The sequence below is a fragment of the Schistocerca americana genome, chromosome 3 (assembly GCF_021461395.2).
Source record: "Schistocerca americana isolate TAMUIC-IGC-003095 chromosome 3, iqSchAmer2.1, whole genome shotgun sequence".
Lineage (NCBI taxonomy): Eukaryota > Metazoa > Arthropoda > Insecta > Orthoptera > Acrididae > Schistocerca > Schistocerca americana.
This window is the reverse complement of record NC_060121.1, coordinates 540,026,082-540,047,384: the sequence shown is the minus strand read 5'-3', so window position 1 is coordinate 540,047,384 and position 21,303 is coordinate 540,026,082. Positions and strand designations below refer to the sequence as shown.

The following is a 21,303-nucleotide window of genomic DNA, read 5'->3' as shown; positions in this document are numbered from 1 at the left end:
ATTTAGGAACCAGGTTTTAAATTGTAAGACATTTCCAGGGGCAGATGTGAACTCTGACCACAATCTATTGGTTATGAACTGTAGATTAAAACTGAAGATACTGTATAAAGGTGGGAATTTAAGGAGATGGGACCTGGATAAACTGACTAAACCAGAGGTTGTACAGAGTTTCAGGGAGAGCATAAGGGAACAATTGACAGGAATGGGGGAAAGAAATACAGTAGAAGAAGAATGGATAGCTCTGAAGGATGAAGTAGTGAAGGCAGCAGACGATCAAGTAGGTAAAAAGACGAGGGCTAGTAGAAAACGTTGGGTAACAGAATAAATTTGAATGTAATTGATGAAAGGAGAAAATATAAAAATGCAGTAAATGAAGCAGGTAAAAAGGAATACAAACGTCTCAAAAATGAGATCGACAGGAAGTGCAAAATGGCTAAGCAGGGATGGATAGAGGACAAATGTAAGGATGTAGAGGCTTATCTCACTAGGGGTAAGATAGATACTGCCTACAGGAAAATTAAAGAGACCTTTGGAGAAAAGATAACCACTTGTATGAATATCAAGAGCTCAGATGGAAACCCAGTTCTAAGCAAAGAGGGGAAAGCAGAAAGGTGGAAGGAGTATATAGAGGGTCTATACAAGGGCAATGTATTTGAGAACAATATTATGGAAATGGAAGAGGATGTAGATGAAGATGAAATGGGAGGTACAATACTGTGTGAAGAGTTTGACAGAGCACTGAAAGACCTGAGTCGAAACAAGGCCCCGGGAGTAGACAAAATTCCATTAGAACTTCTGACGGCCTTGGGAGAGCCAGTCATGACAAAACTCTACCATCTGGTGAGCAAGATGTATGAGACAGGCGAAATACCCTCAGACTTCAAGAAGAATATAATAATTCCAATCCCAAAGAAAGCAGGTGTTGACTGATGGGAAAATTACCGAACTATCAGTTTAATAAGTCACAACTGCAAAATACTAATGCAAATTATTTACAGATGAATGGAAAAACTGGTAGAAGCCGACCTTGGGGAAGATAAGTTTTGATTCCGTAGAAATATTGGAACACGTGAGGCAATACTGACCCTACGACTTATCTTAGAAGCTAGATTAAGAAAAGGCAAATCTACATTTCTAGCATTTGTAGACTTAGAGAAAGCGTTCGACAATGTTGACTGGAATACTCTCATTCAAATTCTAAAGGTGGCAGGGATAAAATACAGGGAGCGAAAGGCTATTTACAATTTGTACAGAAACCAGATGGCAGTTATAAGGGTCGAGGGGCATGAAAGGGAAGCAGTGGTGGGGAAGGGAGTGAGACAGGGTTGTAGCCTCTCCCCGATGTTATTCAATCTGTATATTGAGCAAGCAGTAAAGGAAACAAAAGAAAATTTCGGAGTAGGTATTAAAATCCATGGAGAAGAATTAAAAACTTTGAGGTTTGCCGATGACATTGCAATTCTTTCAGAGACAGCAAAGGACTTGAATGAGCAGTTGAACAGAGTGGACAGTGTCTTGAAAGGAGGATATAAGATGAATATCAACAAAAGCAAAACGAGGATAATGGAATGTAGTTGAATTAAGTCAGGTGATGCTGAGGGAATTAGATTAGGAAATGAGACACTTGAAGTAGTAAAGGAGTTTTGCTAATTGGAGAGCAAAATAACTGATGATGGTCGAAGTAGAGAGGATATAAAATGTAGACTGGCAATGGCAAGGAAAGCGTTTCTGAAGAAGAGAAATTTGTTAACATCAAGTATAGATTTAAGTGTCAGGGGGTCGTTTATGAAAGTATTTGTATGGAGTGTAGCCATGTATGAAAGTGAAACGTGGACGATAAATAGTTTAGGCAGAAAGAGAATAGAAGCTTTCAAAATGTGGTGCTACAGAAGAATGCTGAAGATTAGATGGGTAGATCACATAACTAATGAGGAGGTATTGAATAGAATTGGGGAGAAGAGGAGTTTGTGGCAGAACTTGACAAGAAGAAGGGACCGGTTGGTAGGGCATGTTCTGAGGCATCAAGGGATCACAAATTTAGCATTGGAGGGCAGCGTGGAGGGTAAAAATCGTAGAGGGAGACCAAGAGATGAATACACTAAGCAGATTCAGAAGGATGTAGGTTGCAATAAGTACTGGGAGATGAAGAAGCTTGCACAGGATAGAGTAGCATGGAGAGCTGCACCAAAGCAGTCTGAGGACTGAAGACCACAACAACAACAACTATGATTTTTATCCCCCACACATCCCTCAAATACTAAATTGTTGATACTTTGATGTCCTTGAATTTTCTTGCCAATTCTAGTCAGTGCCTACTTGTTAATTAGGCTATCTACCCACCTAACCATCAGCATTCTTCTGTAGCACTACATTTTAAAAGCTTCTATTCTCTTGTTTAAATTGTTTTGTGTGCATGTTTCATTTCCACACATGGCTACATTTCATACAAATACTTCCAGAAAAGACTTCATAACACTTAAATCTATATTCAGTGTTAACAAATTTTTCTTCTTCAGAAACCCTTTTCTTGCCATTATCAGTATACAATTTACATTAAATATCCCCTCTACTTCAGCCATCATCAGTTATTTTGCTGCCCAAATAGCAAGAATTCATTTACTATTTTAAGTGGCTAGTTTCCTAAGCTAATTCCCTCAGCACCATCTATTACATTCCATTAGCCTTGTTTTGATTTTGTTGATACTAATTTTATATCCTCCTTTCAAGACACTGTCCATTCCATTCAACTGCTCTTCCAAGTCCTTTGTTGTCTCTGACAGAATTACAATGTCATTGGCAAACCTCAAAGTTTTTATTTCTTCTCCCTGTACTTTAATTCCTACTCCAAATTTTTCTTGTGTTTCCTTTACTGCTTGCTCAATGTACAGATTGAACAACATACAACCCTGTCTCACCACCTTCTCAACCACTACTTCATTTTCATGCCCCTGAACTCTTGTAACTGCAGTCTGGTTTCTGTACAAATTGTAAATAGCCTCTTGCCCCCTGTACTTCAACCCTGCTACCTTCAAAATTTCAAAGACAGTATTCCAATCAACAATATCAAAAACGTTCTCTAACTCTACATATGCTGTAAACGTAGGTTTGCCTTTCCTTAACCCATCACTGATCTGTATATCACACACCCATGTTCTAGCTGCTGTCTCATGAAATCCCTATAAAACAGGAGAAGATTTGTCCTGTCTGTTCCACAAGACCTGTGGCTAAGGTACTTTTAAGATATGAAGCACTTTCTGGGTCCTAGTTTTCAGATAATGCAGGTGTGGCAATCTTGGAGGTATGGAATAAAAATGAGGCCCTAAAACCTCACTAAGTCTTTTAAAATGCAGAATGATGTACATATAGATAAATTTAAATTAATGCAGATGAATAGGAAAAAGAATCCTGTAATGTTTGAATACTCCGTTAGTAGCGTAGCACTTGACACAGTAACGTCGATTAAATATTTGGGCGTAACATTGCAGAACGAAATGAAATGGGACAAGCATGTAATGGCAGTTGTGGGGAAGGCAGATAGTCGTCTTCGGTTCATTGGTAGAATTTTGGGAAGATGTGGTTCATCTGTAAAGGAGACCGCTTATGAAACACTAATACGACCTATTCTTGAGTACTGCTCGAGCGTTTGGGATCCCTATCAGGATTGAGGGAGGACATAGAAGCAGGCTGCTAGATTTGTTACTGGTAGGTTTGATCATCATGCGAGTGTTATGGAAATGCTTCAGGAACTCGGGTGGGAGTCTTTAGAGGAAAGGAGGTGTTCTTTTCGTGGATCGCTACTGAGGAAATTTAGAGAACGAGCATTTGAGGCTGACTGCAGTACAATTTTACTGCCGCCAACTTATATTTCGCGGAAAGACCACAAAGATAAGAGAAATTAGGGCTCGTACAGGGCATATAGGCAGTCATTTTTCCCTCGTTCTGTTTGGGAGTGGAACAGGGAGAGAAGATGCTAGTTGTGGTACGAGGTATCCTCTGCCACGCACCTTATGGTGGATTGCAGAGTATGTATGTAGATGTAGATGTAGATCATAAGCAATAATATAAGAACAATTCAAAGGAAAACACGCGCACACACACACTCACGCGTGCTCACACACACACACACACACACACACACACACACACACTCTTATCGGAAGTAAACTGTAAAATGTGACTTTGTAGCTCACCCCTCCTACCTCTTCACTGTCAGTTGCAACTGATGAGCCACTGTTACATTGTTGGAGGAGGAACAGAAAACTGCAAAATCATCATCAACAAATAATGAGCTTTCACAGGATCCCTTATTGCAGACATTATGCTGTTTATGGCTATGACAAAGACAATTCCTTGGGGAACACCAATCTTCTGCTCAAAACTATTTGACATCATGTCATCAATTTGGTATCTAACAAAGAATTTAGATACGAAGAACCAAATTAATATGGTGAGGTGGCCACAGAAGCCCTATTGGTGGAGCTGAAGGACCAAATAAATATGGTGAGGTGGCCACAGAAACCTCACTGGTGGAGCTGAAGGACCAAATAAATATGGTGGGGTGGCCACAGAAGCCCCATTGGTGGAGCTGTCAGAGAATACTGTACCTCCCAGTAGTGTCTTGCACGTTACTGATGTCAAAAGAGTCCTGATAAATGATGTCTATTTTGGAAAGTCCGCTAGATAGCCACCTTTAGCAGGGTTAGGTTGTCGACAGTGGATCAACATCCCCGCAATCCACACTAAGAGCGAGTAAGGAACTGCTTGGTCTCTCATATCCAGATCAAACAATGGTTGACCATTTGTTCCAAGGTCTTTTCCATACATCTTGTTACAGCAACACACCAGTAACTACTAGGATATGTTCAGGCCTTTCCTTGTTTGAGGAGAGGTATCAGAATTGCCTCCCTCCATAAATCACACATTATACCTGACAGAAGGAAAATTGCATCAAACCTTATCACCTCAAAACTAATATTAACAAACCTTGGGAGTATAATGTGAAGCCAGCCACCTTAGTTGTAGCTAAATGAAGTAAGAAGAGTAAGTAATTTGTACTCCTAGAAAGGATTCACCCCCCCCCCCCCCCTTCTAAAAAAGGATCACAGCTCATCTCTTCCACTATGGAAATCCATCATTTTTATCTTTGAACAATAATGATGAATGAAAATGTATGCCCATTCAATTCTAATTACAGAATGCAATATCATTAATAAAAGTCTGCTGAAGCATGTATTTAAACTGTGTTGTTAAATAAGTGCAATAGCAACTGACAATCAACTCTTGAAAGCATAAAAGTTTCTCACGTGTTTGTATCCTTTGACACCTTCTCGTAGTCTGCAAGTAACTGTGTATGAAGTTCTTCTTTGCTGTGAACCTCATCGGTAAGTTCACGCATCTTTTCTCGCAGTGTTCGAATGGCATCTGCTTGTTTCTGGCTTTCTGACTGAAAACAGATTAATCATTCGATACTAATCAAAAATTTATTCTGATGCCATTTTTGATTATAGCATATGTACAATAAATTTCGGCTATTCATTCAAATGCTCAGCACGTATTTTACATAGGTAGCTGTATAGCAAAGAAACAAAGTGAATACAAAATTATTCCTAATAGTATGGTATATTCAAATTCATCTCTCATGGGAGGAGGGGGGGGGCGGGGGGAGCTTATTAGACTGTCACACAAATTGTCCCTCCTGGGTCCTGAAATACAACAAAGTGCACAATGGCATACACAGACAGCAATGACAAATGGTAGTTATGCAGATAAAAAGTCCTCTTAGCAGGAAGTGAGGTCTGCAAGATTCCAGAAAACTGCTAAGAAATTAGTGCAACAAAACAATAAATGACTAAGTCGCAGGGACAACCCAGGAAGAACAGAGTGATGACAAAAAGTACATAAAATACAAGACTTGGAGTAACAAAGTCAATGAGGCAAGTGGAGAGAGGAGGGGATAAGGATAGGGCCATAGGACTGGGAAATGGTATGAGCAGGTTTATGACTGAATGCAGCGTACATTGTTCTTGGTGACTATTACGTGAGTGTGCGGTGTATATTAGGAGCACGAAAAGATAGTTTACGGAAGGTCTATTGCGCAATGTTGAGCTACATATGCTTTGACAACACCTTCCGCTCATTAAGAGAGGGATGGTTTACCACTGTTGGCATAGCACATATGGAGAACAAAGATGCACAAATGTGATATTTTAGTAAAAGGAAAAAAACATGCATTTTGCTTCTGTGAGTTGATAGTATTAATAAATTGGCTTAACACTAGATGCAGTCAAACCTGAATAAGACTGGGAACGAATGGTTGATTGACTAAGCTTTTAAGTCTTGCGAAGGCTGCTTTTCAAGTTTTTACAAAGACAATAAAAGAAAACTATTTTTTGGAACAAACAGTTTTACTGTTTCTCAGAATGTGTGCCTTTAATATTTATAAACCTTTGGATTCATTCAAACAAATTGTGGACTTTTTTCCACGCTGATGTTGAAGCTCAAAACATTGTTTCGAACGGACTCAAGAATTTATTGAGGCTATGAAGTCACTGGCTAAGCATTTCGTGTGTTGATGCAAGGGAACAAAACGAAGTCATTTGAAAATAAACCTGGTAAATACAGGCAATGAGACATTAATTCAATGTGTTTCTCTACAAAATAATCCATTATTTTACATGCTGTGTGACAGCTTGCATTGTTGCACAGAAGAATGATGCCATGTTTTTTTTATGTTTTTCTGTATTTTATCAATGACTTACGGCAAGCAAAATTTTGATTCTTCCCCTGTTCAATTGTTCTCTGATCCTTTAAATCAGTGGTCAAGACGCATCCCATGTGTAAAGAGAAGGTCATTTTCATTGAACTGCTTCACCAACAAAATACTTTTATTTTATTGGTTCACTGTGGAACACCACGATCAGTTGACTAATGCTTAGATTCTGGAGTTTGATTCCTGTCGCAATGTTGAATACAGATTTTTTTTAATTCCTCAATCAAATCTAATGAGCTTTTCTGTGCACCAGTTGACAAGCCCGTTTGTGATCTTTGGTCAAACTGTACAGAATCGACAAGGAAGACTATCTCTTTAATAGCTAAATGTTTGCTTAAAACAGAATATACTCCAGTCTTCAATGCACTTAAGCATGTCTCTATGGGTAAACTCTTGGATCACATACTGATTCTCAAACTGGGAATAACGAATTTTGGTTGGCCTTCACAAAATTGTTTCACAGAAGCACAACCTCAATCAAATTTTGCAAACTATTCATAAACAGTCTTAAATGTGTGTGTGTGTCAGGTGGGGGGGGGGGGGGGGGGGGGGTAGAAGGGGGCAGGGGTGCCACGCTTGCATGTTGTCTATTTCCGGTGAAGGCCTTGCTGGTCGAAAGCTCACTTTCTGACAGTCTTTTCGTTGTGCCTATCTATGACTCAGCATCTCCGCTATATGATGAGTAGCAATTATCCTTTTCATACTATTGTTACATTTTATCCTGGATTTTCCATTGTTGAATAAACTGATTCAAAATGCACATTCACTCAAAAGTCAGAACCTCATTATGGTATGATAAAAAGTGCTGTAAACTGGCCAAAAGATGGATATTTGAGCACTTTACATTCTTATGAGAAAACTATTTACCCATTTGTTTGTCTGAAAATACCAGTTCTCCTCCAGGGTTACCTTTATAAATTCCATATGGTATCAAATGCTCTCGCAGAATGTAAATAATTTAGGAGTAAAGATAACAACTCACCAAACAGGAAAAGCATTGAGACATTGACAGGCACACGAAAATAATGAAACCTAGCTTTCAGAAAAATCCTTTTTCAAGCTAAAAATTGAATAGTGCGTGTGTGTTTCAAAGGCTGCTCCCATTCTTTTATTTTCCTGTTGTCCATTAAACTTCATCGTTTACACAATAATCTGACGCAAGTATTACCATGTACAAAGTTTATGGTGAAAGAAAATATAATTTGTAAGCAGAGAAATGCCTTAAATGCACACGGTGTGAACAAAATCTATAATGCAAAAATTCACAAGCAATAATTTCCAAGCTTAATAAGTGAGATAACACATTCTGGGTCTGTAATCTAAAAACTTCTTAAGTCAATATTGCAGTACCGTAACAATTCTACAAGAGTAACAATGAAGATCATGTCTTTAGTTGTCATTATATGTACTTACTGCACGGCTGGAGTTTCTGTGCCTGAGTTCACGATATCTGGCAAGAAGTGGTGCACGATGCTTCTCCCACTGGGCTGCTAGTCCTACAAGCCTCTGAGCACTGTTTTCAACCAGAGATTGAAGTTTTGCAAGATTTTCATCTGCTTCAGGCAGTAGCTCGTAAGTCCGTTGTTTGACAGCCAAACGATCTTTCTGTTCCTGAAGTGTTCGGTCTTCTGCCACAGTTTCTCCTGAAATCTACAACATATTATTGTAAGTCATAAATTGTTTTTCAACAGAAATTATACTGATGTGATACATAACACTTATGAGTAACAAACACTAAGCATGCATTAAACAGAAGTGTCTACAGCGTTCATGTTTTTCACACAGAGGAAACTAATTACAATATACAATTCACACTTGTGGGATTTTCAGTGATAGATTCTAGTTTGATTTACAGTTGTAGCACACATAAAAGTTCAATAATTTCTGCAACAGTGCCAGACTATCAGAGACAGGCGACACTGCTATGCTGAAATCATTTTGCTATCATCACTCCTCCACACACTACAGAGCTACAGAATTTACTTGCTCCACAGTCCTCATACAACCAACGATGAAGTTATGTAGTTTGTTCAAGTAAATTATTGTCAATGCTGATTTCTAATTCTTTCACAGAAATCTCAGGCTTCAACACTAGTTCAACCTTGCAATGTAAGAATGTAAGCTTTTGACTCTCACACTTATATTATTTAAACTAAATCATTAAAAAACAATTGTAGCTCAGAGATAAAGACAATGAAAAAACCAAGGCTGCAGAAAAAAAGTCATGAAGAAAGTTAATCATTAGATGTCAAATTCAGTTTTTCCCTCAACTGAAGGGAAGGGAGGGGGGAGGGGGACAGTCAAGAGAGATTATTCATGGCTTAAGTATGGGAGCCATCTAAGAAGTAACATTAATGAAAGAACATAGGACAGAAGAAGAAAGAAAATCAAGAATGGAACACGAAAACATGACAATAGGAACTCAACAACGGAACGTGAAAAAATAATAATTTGGAAGTGGTATACAGACATGTAAATACATCTGAAATAAGGGAAGAACAGACTGAGACTAAAAGAGAGTTGCTTTTGATGATTTTGGTACTGTAATAGTACCACCTTTCAAATAATTGAAGAACTTTTCTCAATATCAATCGTACTAAAATTTGTGCACAATAACTTCACATATAAAATTAGCCTTGGCAACACAACATAAGCAGTAGTACAACTACGACTAATTACATTTCAGAAGAATTACCTGGGCAAGTTTAGCATTCAAACTTCGAATATCTAGTTCTAATTCTTCTATATGACGACAGAGCTCTTCAGTTTCTTTACGACCTTCCTCAATCAGTTGCTGTTGTGTTTTTCTTGGTTCTGGAATTGGTACTGTTCTTTCAGCTGCAATTATTTCTGCTGGAATTACCTCATTTTTAGCCTCTTTCTGTGATGTTTTCTGTTAATAAATTCAAACTAATATATAATAATCCAATAACTGAATCTGCAAATATGTTATTAGAATGAGATTTTCATCATACAAAAATAATACTTGACTGTTAAGAATAATGTATGATTTGAAACAAATATTCTTTCAACATTTTTTAAAATCAGAATAAAAGCACATAGATATTGAACAATAATTGTGAGTCTGAAGAATAAAGAATTTCTTCTCTGGAATTTTAACAGATATGAATAATGATACACATTTTCAAATTTGTGTAGTTGACTGCGGAGTCCACGCGCATTCCCTTTGCTGATTTTAGAGGAGAGGGCAGAGAGCAAAAGACATAAGTTTCAATACAGAGATAATGTTACAAGGGGAGAAACATTACAAGGAAGTCAGTACTATATCCACAATGCAGTGTTCTCAACACGAAGAATGAAGAACACATGAACAAATGTGGTATCATAGATTGATACCATTCTCACTGTCATCTCACAGTTGGCAACAGAAATGCACATTTCCAACAGACGCCGATAGCAGTTGCCCAAGGACCTGACAGATCCACTGACGTGCACCCGCTGAGCCATGCCTATAGCAGCTCGAACTCTGCGCACCTTCTGCTGCTGCGATATAGGATGGCCGGCTGCAGCTACACGGCCCAGTCTCAGTCTCAGTTGCAGTCGCAGTGTTATCTTAGTCAGCCTTCAATAATTTGCTCATGTATTAGTAGTGGAAGCCTCACACTGCACAATAAGTGCAGTAAGTAAATTGTAGTAGTTGGAGTTTATTGCTGTTTATTCTTTTGTAAAGTTTCTTCGCAATGCTGGGAGAAAGCTATAAGTTAAGTAAAACTTCCGTTTACTGTATTTCCATTTTCACTATTCATTTCTGCTCCTGTCCAGCTTCCCTACAGCTGCTGCACCACTCTGTAGCCCACCTTTCCTTACCGTTGTATACATAGTGGTTTACAACAAACCTGGCGATGAGATGTTTTCATTTCCACGTGTGGCACTCTTCCGACATTGCTACTTTTGCATCCTTCTTTTTTTTCCCCCTGTGCTGTTTTGTATTGCTTTTCGTTTCTTTATGCATTGCTTAGTTCAAAATGACTACCATGCCGCATTCACCTGCTGTACTGCCTGCCACTGATCTAACTTATAACTTAGGTTATTCAGTTTCAGAATCACCAAATGGCACAACTGCTTGAAGTGATGAATCATTTCACGGCTGCACAGACGGCTTCAAAAACATCACTGGAACCAACAGCAGCCCACACCACATGCAGCCATTTCATCAATTTGGCAAGATGAAGGAAGACTGTCATGAATACCTTGCACACTTTAATATGCAAATCGCAGCGCATCTTACACAAGGTATTGACAAACATTTTTATTTCTTGGTTCATGGCAGGGGTGACTGCTTACTGATTGTGCACCAAACTCTTTCCCACTTTGTGCCTAGAACATGTAAAATATGAGAAACTTTTACAGGCGCTTACAAAGTATTTTGAAGATACAGCACAAGTGGCAGCTACCTATGACAAATTCTTTAGGATGCATAAAAAAAGCTACAAAGACAGTCATATTGTTGGCGGGTGACTGATTTGAAAGGCCTTACTAGATAATGTAGATTCAAATGTCACTGTGGCAAATACTACAGTGATGCAATGATTTGTGATGACATCATGCACAGTGTAGCTGACACACTAATTTGGGAACAGTATTGCTGGAGGATCAGTCCATTTGCAACTTGACACTGGAGCTTCAATGACTTTGCTCAACCACATTGCTTGGCAAACCTAAGTTGTGCTCCTCATGCCATACACTGCCAGTGTCTAATGGCCACAAGGCATTCTTTCCTAAATCTGACAAAGACAGTGACATTTACAGTGCTTTACTTCTGAGACAGTGCTAACATTTTTGGTCTAGACTCTTTTGATTTGTTTGGATTAAGTGTTCAGGACAATGTACTTTCTGTTACTTCCTTCAAGCCATGGGACTGTGTTCCTAAGTTATGTGCAGAATTTCAGGGTTTGTTTTCTGAGGGTTTAAGGAGAGCTAACAATTTTGTTGCTCATGATACAATTACGAATGCTGCACAGCCATGTTCTTTCTGAGTGCATCCTGTTCCTCATGCTCTTCCAGAATAAGTGGCTCAGGAACTTACTGCTTTGGAAGACAATGAAAGAATTGATGGATAAATTGGATGCTGGATGTTATTTCTCCAAAACTGACTTGAATCCAGTGACGCTTAATTGAAAATATCTCTGGATGAGCAGTCGCAATAGGTCTTTGTCATTAACACTCATCTGGGTTCTTCAAATTCTTGAGACTGCCATTTGGCCTCACTTCCGCACACACTTTATTTCAGCACTTTCTGGAGCAGCTGACTGCAAAAGCTCGTTTTAGCTTGAATTATTTAGATGATGTCTTCATCTCATGTTGCAATCCTGAAGATCATATTAGCAACCTTCATACTCTGTTTCAAGTGTTGACTGTAGATGGTCTCAATTGTAACAGAGGCAAATGTGTGTTTTTTGAGACAGAACTTGAGTACTCAGGTTATGTCGCTTTCAGCCAGAGTGTTCATCCCATCAATCACATTTTCTTGCTATCTGTGACCTCCAACCCACATGCAATGTGTGGGAATTGCAGTCTGTGTTAGAGAAGCTCATGCAATACATTCTGTTTATTCTTAACGCCATTCACATCACAGTAAAAACAAAATGTCCCAGAAGTCATACAAGGGGGTCTCACTACCAGCGCCTCTGTCCACCATCCAATCTGTAGAAGAGCAAAACATTGGTGTGATACTTTGCCTGACTAGGCAGAGCAAGTGACTTGATCAGGGAGAATGTTCCTTCTGTTTGGTCACAAGTGTGTCAGTCTGCTACCCAGAAGTTGAAAGATGCTTTGCTTACTGATGGAGGACTTGTTCATTTTGATTCAGCCAAACATGTGGTCTTGGCTGTGGATGCTTCCTCTTACAGCGTTGGTGCAGTTTTGCCACAAATTTCATTCTGTTGGCAGGTTGACTGCCTTTGCATTAAAGATGCTGATCAAACTAATACTACTACTACATAATCAGGCCCAGTGGACTGCATGCATCTACAAGTTTCCTCCTCCACTGTATTCTGTCCATTGCTGCTATCTGCCATCCGTTCACATCTATTGACACTTGGTTTAAATCTTCATGGAGTCCATCCCTCCAATGCTTCTTGGGTCTCCCTGGCACCCTGGCAGTCTCTTTCCTGTAGGTGTGAAATCCAGGAGCTTCCGAGGCCATCTGTGATCCTCCATCCGGGCCACATGGCCGACCCACTGCATTCGTTTGGCTTTGACAGTTCCTGGTGTGTTGGGCTGCTGGTATAGTTCCTCAAGCTCTTGGTTATATCTGATCCTCCATTCCCCTGTATCTGCATCCAGAACCAGACCGAAGATCTTCTGAAGCACTTTTCTCTCAAAAACAAGGAGCTTATGGAAGTCCTGTTTCCGGATACTCCATGTCTCACAGCCATAACGAACAACAGGATGGATCAGGGTTTTGTACAGTCAAATCTTGAATTAAAATGGAGGCTCTCACCATTGTATATGGTGTAACTAAGTTTCACCAGTATCTCTCTGTCACGAAATTTAACTTGATGTCTGAGCACAAACCTCTTCAATCTTTGTTTAGCCCTTCTCAGTCAGTCGCAACTTACACAGCCCAGAAGTTGCAAGGGTTGGCTCCTCTTTTATCATATTACCAATACAAGATCATGTATCGGCTCACTTATTAGCATGCCAACACAGATGCTTTTTCTCCTTCCCTACTGGCCCAGATTCAGCATTCAATGAGTCCTCTGGTTCTTGTTGCTGCACTAATGCACGAGGCGCAGATGTTCTGCATAGCTTTACACTTAATCACCAGAAAATTGCACAGGTCACAGCAGCAGATCCTGATATGAAGATTCTAATGCACTAAATCTGCAGTTATTGGCCACATTCAGCCCAACAGATTTGTACCTCTGTGGTTTGCCGATATTTTGCTTGATTTTGCTTCACACAGTTAATGACCACCCACGTGTTGTGATTCCATAAGTTCTCCAGCCTTTCGTGCTTTGTTCGCTACACCACGATCACTAAGGTGTTATTTGCACCAAACAGTTGACATGATGTCATTGCACTTTTAATGGTCTGGACACACAAATTGAACATCTGACTTCTTAATGCCAAGCCTGTGCTGAACATCAATCAGCACCACCTAAGTAGTTCTTTGAATGGCCCAAACCCTCAAGTGTCTCAGCAACATTTGCACTTCGATTTTGTGGAACCTCTCTGGAATATGCGTTGGCTCACTGTCGTTGACGCTGTCAGCAAATTTTCCTTCATGGTTCCCATGCACTCTACTACAGTTCAGTCCGCAATCTAGGCATTATCATCAATCTTCTGCCTCGAGGGATTGCCTGAAATGACTGTGGCTGACAATGGACCTCAATTTGTTGCTGTCGAGTTAGAATAGTTTACCAACATCTCCGGCATCAACCATGTCATGAGTGTACCATTCCACCCACAATCCAATGGCGAAGCTGAATGCAACATACTAACACTGAAGCAACAGGTGGACAAACTTTGTGCCTCCCACACACGGGACCAAACTCCGTTGCTCTTCCTGTCTTCCTGCTGCTCCCAGCCACATGACGGACCATGGCTGGTAGAGTTCTTACATGGACAGTGTCCTTACCATTGTAAATGAAGTAGTACACAACAACGAACATTCAAATGTACCACAAAAGTAAATTTTAAATTCTTTTATTAAGTAACAGATGTACATAATGATATATACAGCTACACCAAAAATCCTAAATTTAAAATACAAAGACTGAAAAAGGTTACTGCAGGTTGACCCATCCCCTGTGTTTTTCAACTGTAAAGGCAGATGACTACAGATGCAGATATATTGTTTGTTCCAAGTCTTCTCATGTCTAACAGCAGAACCAGGGAAAACAAAAATTAAAAACTGTGCCACCTGTACACAGGATTTCGGTAAGATTAATGCAATGTCATTCAAAAAGATGCACTAGATACATTCTCAAATGGCTGGGTGTAATGATTAGCTCTAAGCTTAATAAACTACAACAGAATTTATTCTAACAACAAATAATCTAGTGGTTTCATATATTGTTACTGACTAAACATATCATGTTAGTTTACACTATTTTGTTTCTATTGTTTGCTGAGTCGTGGCTGCATCACACATTAAACTACTGTTACAACATGTTTCTAGGTTGACAGATGTCTTCTTTAAATTTATTTATTATGGCTTTAAAATATAAAATAATATATTTAACAATATTATGAAAAGGATAGATCACTACTCACCATAAAGACGACATGTTAAGTTGCAGACGAGCGTAATGAAAAGACTTTTTACGCATTGAGCTGCCAGAGATAGAGGTCGTGCATGCATGAGGTGTGCTTCCTTGTATGAATATATGTTTGTGTGTGTGTGTGTGTGTGTGTGTGTGTGTGTGTGTGTGTGTGTGTGTGTGTGTTTTCTATCTTCTAAAGAAGGTTTTAACTGAAAGCTCTCTTTTTGTTGTTCCTTTCTGTTAACTCAGTGTGTCATCTTTACACCAAGTAACAATCAGTCATTTTCATATTACAGGTTGTATCAAAAAGTATCATCAGATTTTAAAAAATCATAACTGTTATGTTACCTGAGATGCGTGTGAACAATGTACTGTTGGAAAGAACAAACTCTAGAGTTTTACATGGTTCCTGATAGGTAGCAGTAGTGTGCGCCCACTTCACTTCTAGTAAAAATGGTGTCGGGACAATAGAAAGCGTTTTGTGTTCTACGTATTGCGTATTACGGATCTGTGATAATTGTTCAGCGTGACTTTCGTACAAGGTGTGGTGTGGAGCCTCCTACAGCACAGAGCATTACACAATGGCATGAACAATTCTGAGAAACAGGTTGTTTGTGTAAAGGCAAATCACCGGGCCATCCCCGAGTGCCTGACACAGACATCGAATGCAACCACCATAGTTTCATAAGAAGTTTGCAGAAATCCATCTGCCAAGCAGCTTGACAGCTCAACATGCCCCCAATGTCTGTCTGCCAAGTGTTGTATTGACGTTTACACATAAAACCATACAAAATTCAGCTACTGCAAGCTTTTCATGAAGGTGACAAACATCAATGCGTTGAGTTTTGTAATTTCATTCTTAGCAAGGTGGAGGGGGGCAATTCTCTGAACACCTATGAAAAGGTATGGAGAGGGGAAAAAAAAAAAAAAAAACTTTTTGAGTTTCCCGTTCATCAAAAAACAAAATTCATGGTATATACTTATTAGTTTCAGGAACATAGACGTGTCAAATTGGAGGATTCTTTTTGATACACACTGTGCTGCTGAGATTCCAACCTGAACTTCCCATTTTTTGCAATAATGTGTTTCACATTTTAGATTCCCAGAATAATTTTTAAAATAATAATCATTAAGTTACCTGTAAGAATGCTGGCTTTTGCTTCACTGGTGGTTTGGGTCCTGCTCGGGCTCGTGGTACCGACTCCACACCAGGTGCATGAGAATTTTGTCTTGCACCATCAAGCAAACAATCCGAAAATTGCTGAGGCCATTTCTTGAGGCTTCTCGCTGATGGTAACACATCACACTGACAGTGCAGTAAGAATGCGTTAGTAGTAATTAAAGCAGGCAAAATCTGTCCATCAGGATTAACTTGCTCCGGAAATGATGGCAAATGAAGAGCTGTGTATTCTTGGTATGCTGCAACATTAATTGATAATCCTTAGAACACATAAATAAGAGTGAAGAATACATCCAATGAGCAACAAAAATACTCTTAAAAACAAACTAACATGCCATGAAAGCCATATGAAGCTAGAGGGGTGGAGGGGGGGGGGGGGGGGGGGGGGGGTAATCTATGATATTACAAATTTCTGACACTTCAACTAAAAAAAAAGAAAACCACACACATTCAGTCACTTATGGGTTTTTTAATAATATTTTCACCATGGGCCTCACTGAATGGAGTACCAGAGGCAAATATTAGTGGTAATTATCATGTGTAAAATGTGCCCCAAGGCCCCAAACACAAGTAATTTTAATTATTTAAATTTTACAAAGAGGCTTCCTTTTCATCCAATGCCTTTTAGCTGATGGGACACCATCTGATCAGTTCATGCCGGAATAGACCAAATCAGCAGCAGCAAAGACACTGCCTTGGCAATGAAGCCTCTCGGTGTTCCGAATGAAAAATGTCTCTCTCTGTTCTGTTCTGTTCTGGGTTGCTACCATGAGCAGACATTTAATGCCTTAGTTCCTTCTCCTTTAAGATGGGCCTGTGGCTACTGGACTTATCTTCTCTCGTCCCCCAGCAAACCTCACCATGTAATCCCCGCCGGCCGCGGTGGTCTCGTGGTTCTAGGCGCGCAGTCCGGAACCGCGGGACTGCTACGGTCGCAGGTTCGAATCCTGCCTCGGGCATGGATGTGTGTGATGTCCTTCGGTTAGTTAGGTTTAAGTAGTTCTCAGTTCTAGGGGACTGATGACCACAGAAGTTAAGTCCCATAGTGCTCAGAGCCATTTGAACCATTTTTTGTAATCCCCCCCCCCCCGTGAGCAACTAAACCAATACAGTTTCTTTTTCTAAACTTGAATACCAAACATTAATTCCGAGCCACACCAGTTTTCAATTCTGATTACATCCTCGAGGTGGTGTACACATAGATAAAAAAATCTACTCATCAAGCAGCGGCAGAACACACACATAAAAGACCGTTTTAACTGGCAAGCTTTCGAAGCCAGTGGCTTCTCCTTCAGGCAGGAGGGTTGAAGGGGAAGGAAGAAGGGTGAAGAAAAGGACTGGAGAGGTCTAGGAAAAGGGGTTGCGGGAGACTTACCATACAGGATGAGGAGGAAAGATTGATTGTTGGGGACTGCATCGGACGAGATTTGAAAACCTGAGAACGTAAAGGTACAAGACAGGGTAATATGCAGACAGAGATTACTGCTTAAACATCATGCATGAGTTAATATGAGTGAAAAGCTAAGTGGATTGTACATAACAGAGGTGGGAGGGGGTTGTGAAAAAAAGAGGGGAAAGACAATGAAAGATGTAGGAAATTAAAATGGAGTAGCTACAATGAAGAAATGCTGAGATGGAAGAAATTGACATAAATTAAGGCCAGATGGGTGATGAGAACCAAGGACATGTTGTTGGGCTAGTTCCCACCTAGGGGGTGTCTGGGGGAAGAATCAAGATGGAAATAGGTGCCAAGGTCATAAATGTCATGTTGTAGAGCATGCCCTGCAACAGGATATTGCAAGTTGCCAGTATACACCCTCTGCATATGCCCATTCATCGTAATTGGTAATTTAGTGGTAGTCATGCCGATATAGAAGGCCGAACAGTGTTTAATTAATATCTGGTATATGACATGTCATTTCGCAGTTGGCTCTTCCTTTGATAGTATATGTTTTGCCAGTTACAGGGCTGTTATAGGCAGTGATAAGTGCATAGGGCAAGCCTTGCAGCAGGGACGGTCACAGGGGTAGGAGCCATAGGGTAGGAAGATGAGTGCAGGAGGAGCATAAAGTCTGACAAGAATATTGTGAAGATTGGGGACGGGGGGACGGGGGGGGGGGGGGGGGGGGGGGGGGGGGGGGGGGGGGGGGGAGGTGATGGAAAGCTATTCTAGGTGTGTTGGGCAAAATTTCAGACAGAGTGCATCTCATTTCAGGGCATGATTTTAGGAAGTCATGGCCCTGTCGAAGCAGCTGATTAACACATACCAGACCAGGATAATACTGCGTCAACAATGGTGTGCCCTGAAGTTGTTTTGTGGAGGGATCAGCAGTACCAGGATTGGATGTGATGGCCTGGGAAATCTGCTTTTTAACTAGGCTGGTGGGGTAATTATGTGCAGTGAAGGTTGACGTGAGAAAGGTGGTGTATTGTTGTAAAGAGTCCGCATTCAAACAAATACGTTTACCTCGGATGACAAAGCTGTATGGGAGAGGACATTTGACATGGAAAGGATGGCAACAGTCAAAATTGTAAGTACTGTTCTTTGTTGGTAGGTTTAATGTCGACAGAAGTGTGTAGCTGGCCTTCGGTGAGGACGAGATCAACATCAAGGGAAGTGGCATGGTATTCAAAGTAGGACCATGTGGATCTTATGAAAGACATTTGTGTAAAACTGTTGTTTAGGTAGTTAGTATGTAGCGAATCCCCACTGCCTGCACTTTGTTTTTGGTTTGCGCAGAGGAGAAGAAGAAGAAAAAGAAGAAGAAGAAGAAGAAGAAGAAGAAGAGAAAAGCACGAGCACAGGACATTAGTAAGATGTGATGCTCTCAAGAGTCAATACCTGCTGTGAGAATGATGTTTACACTATGGCATAGCAGTGTTTTGGAAGGCACGGAGCAGGCACCTCTGCCTACAGTGACCACACCCAGAAACAGCTGAAAGAAGCTGAGGAGAAATGTCATTCTCTTAGGTTCTTTTCCGAGATTTGCTCCAGATATGTTGTTCTGCGTAATGAGACAATTGTCGCCTAACATTCAAAATGTTGAATATGAAAATGATCAAATATAGGGTGCAGCAGCATTCATAGCGTAATTTGACTTGCGTAGTACGACGACATACTGCAGGAATGTGCGCCAGCTCATGCTGCATTCGTGTACTAATGAGCTGCCATTTTGAGTGTGACAGTGATATAGAGCGGAGTGCACAGCATCGTGCCTTTGCTGTTGAAAGTTATTTCAAGAATAACAACTCTGTTATTGCTATACAGCATCTATTTCGGCAACATTTCAACTTGGGATGTCACGGGAAAGTTCCAGATGGACAGATCATTTTGAGGTGGGTACGTGTATTTCGAACAACAGGTTCTGTTTGCAATGGCAAACAAGGAAGAAGTGAAAGAACTGTGCGGACAGCAGAAGCCGTGGAAAATGTTCGTGCTGCACTATTGCATAGCCCAAAAAGATCTGCTCATCGTCGAACTGTGCATATGTCCGATCGCTCATTCAAGAAAATATTGCACGAGGATCTCCATTTTCACCCGTATAAGCTGCAGATTGTTCAGGAATTTAGGACTCGCAATTGGGTTTCACATGAAACATTCTGCTTAACCATGCGTGATCTCCTCGCCAAAATCCACAAATGTTGCACACCATCCTGATGTCAGATGAAGCTCATTTTGAGTTATGTGGTTCAGTGAATAAACAGAATATGCGTTATTGGAGTGATGTAAAGCCACATGAACTGCACATCAAGCCCTTGCACAGTTCTCATGTCACAGTGTGGTGTGGGGTTGCTTCCTTTGGTATTGTTGGTCCTTACTTCTTCGAGGATGACATTGGTGTGGCTGTAACTGTCACCCATGAACGCTACCTAAAGATGCTACAAGACTTCATTCTTCCCCAATTAGGTATGGTTGATGTGGATGTGGAACAATTGTGGTTTCAACAAGACGGAGCGACCTCGCATACAGCCAGAATTTGCATGGATTTCTTGCGACAGACACTTCCCTGTAGAGTAATTTCACGTTTTGGTGACATTTCCTGGTTGCCTTGCTCACCTGACCTTTCACGTGCAGGATTTTTCCTTTGGGGCTACCTGAAGCAACAAGTGTTCTGAACACGTTGTGCCACCATTCCTGAGTTGAAGGATCGCATCAGAACTGCTGTCGGCAATGTCCCAGGGAATATGTTACGATGAGTTATGGAAAGCTTCCAACGCCGCCTAGATGAATGTGTTGTGCAGGAGTCATATTCAAAAAGTAATCCACGCAATGGACAATAACTTACACATTAATAAATGGCATACCTTAAACTATTACTTGACATAAGAGGTAATAAATAAATTACAGTTGCTGCCTGATGGTGTGTTTTTATATCCTACTATGAATGCTGACGCACCCTGTACTAAAGAGTTCTCTAAGAAGGTAGTCACATCATTTTGTAACAAGCTGACATAGACATGAGCTCTCTTACTGCCTTCAATTTTCTGCAGATGACAAAGAAGTCGCATGGTACAAGTAGTGGCACAGCGTAACAGGTCCATAGCATCCAGAAAACAAAAGGCAACCATGAATCTTTAATTAAGTATATTTGCTCATTGCCATCAGGGTGACAGATTGTTCATGGAGTCATTGGTTCAGTTACAACCCACTTTGGCACCCAAATGGAGTGACGGGGATAAAAGGCACTGAAGCAAGAGAGCTTTTGTTATGATAAAAGCATTTTCTTGAAATAAAGGAAGATTATGTATGACAATGCCTACAGCAACCCAAAGTAAAGAACAAAGATGACACAGATGAGCACATGCCGTAGTGTCCCCCCAATTTAATTACTGTATTTAAGAAGAAATTCTGTGATCTGGTAAAAAAAACGAGTAAGTGTGAATCATCACAACAAAGGAAGTATACAGTATTAGCAAACCAGAGCAACCAGGTCAACAATAAATATGTATGTGTTGACATAAACATTGACATATCAGTCAAGAAACATTATGTTAGCGAAACGAAGTTTGAGCATGCTGATTATGAGGCTGCAGGCACAGTAGCAATCACTGAGGAAGATTTTGCAGCAGCCAACCAGCGCAACACCTCTGCGGCTTCGCTTCACAGGACAGCAGTCAGTCAG

At 40.4% G+C, this 21,303-nt stretch overlaps 1 protein-coding gene across 3 annotated transcripts in view; it reads right to left on the bottom strand.

Annotated features, from left to right (window-relative positions):
- Positions 1 to 21,303, bottom strand: part of LOC124605344 (coiled-coil domain-containing protein 22 homolog) — a 231,796-nt gene that overhangs the window by 50,325 nt on the left and 160,168 nt on the right. For all 3 annotated transcript variants that reach the window (XM_047136955.1, XM_047136957.1, XM_047136956.1), the window contains exons 5-8: positions 16,139 to 16,419; positions 9,465 to 9,662; positions 8,183 to 8,419; positions 5,304 to 5,443 (exon numbers count right to left, since the gene is read on the bottom strand). In XM_047136955.1, coding sequence (XP_046992911.1) covers positions 5,304 to 5,443; positions 8,183 to 8,419; positions 9,465 to 9,662; positions 16,139 to 16,419 — 856 coding nt within the window. The remainder of the gene's footprint in view (positions 1 to 5,303; positions 5,444 to 8,182; positions 8,420 to 9,464; positions 9,663 to 16,138; positions 16,420 to 21,303) is intronic.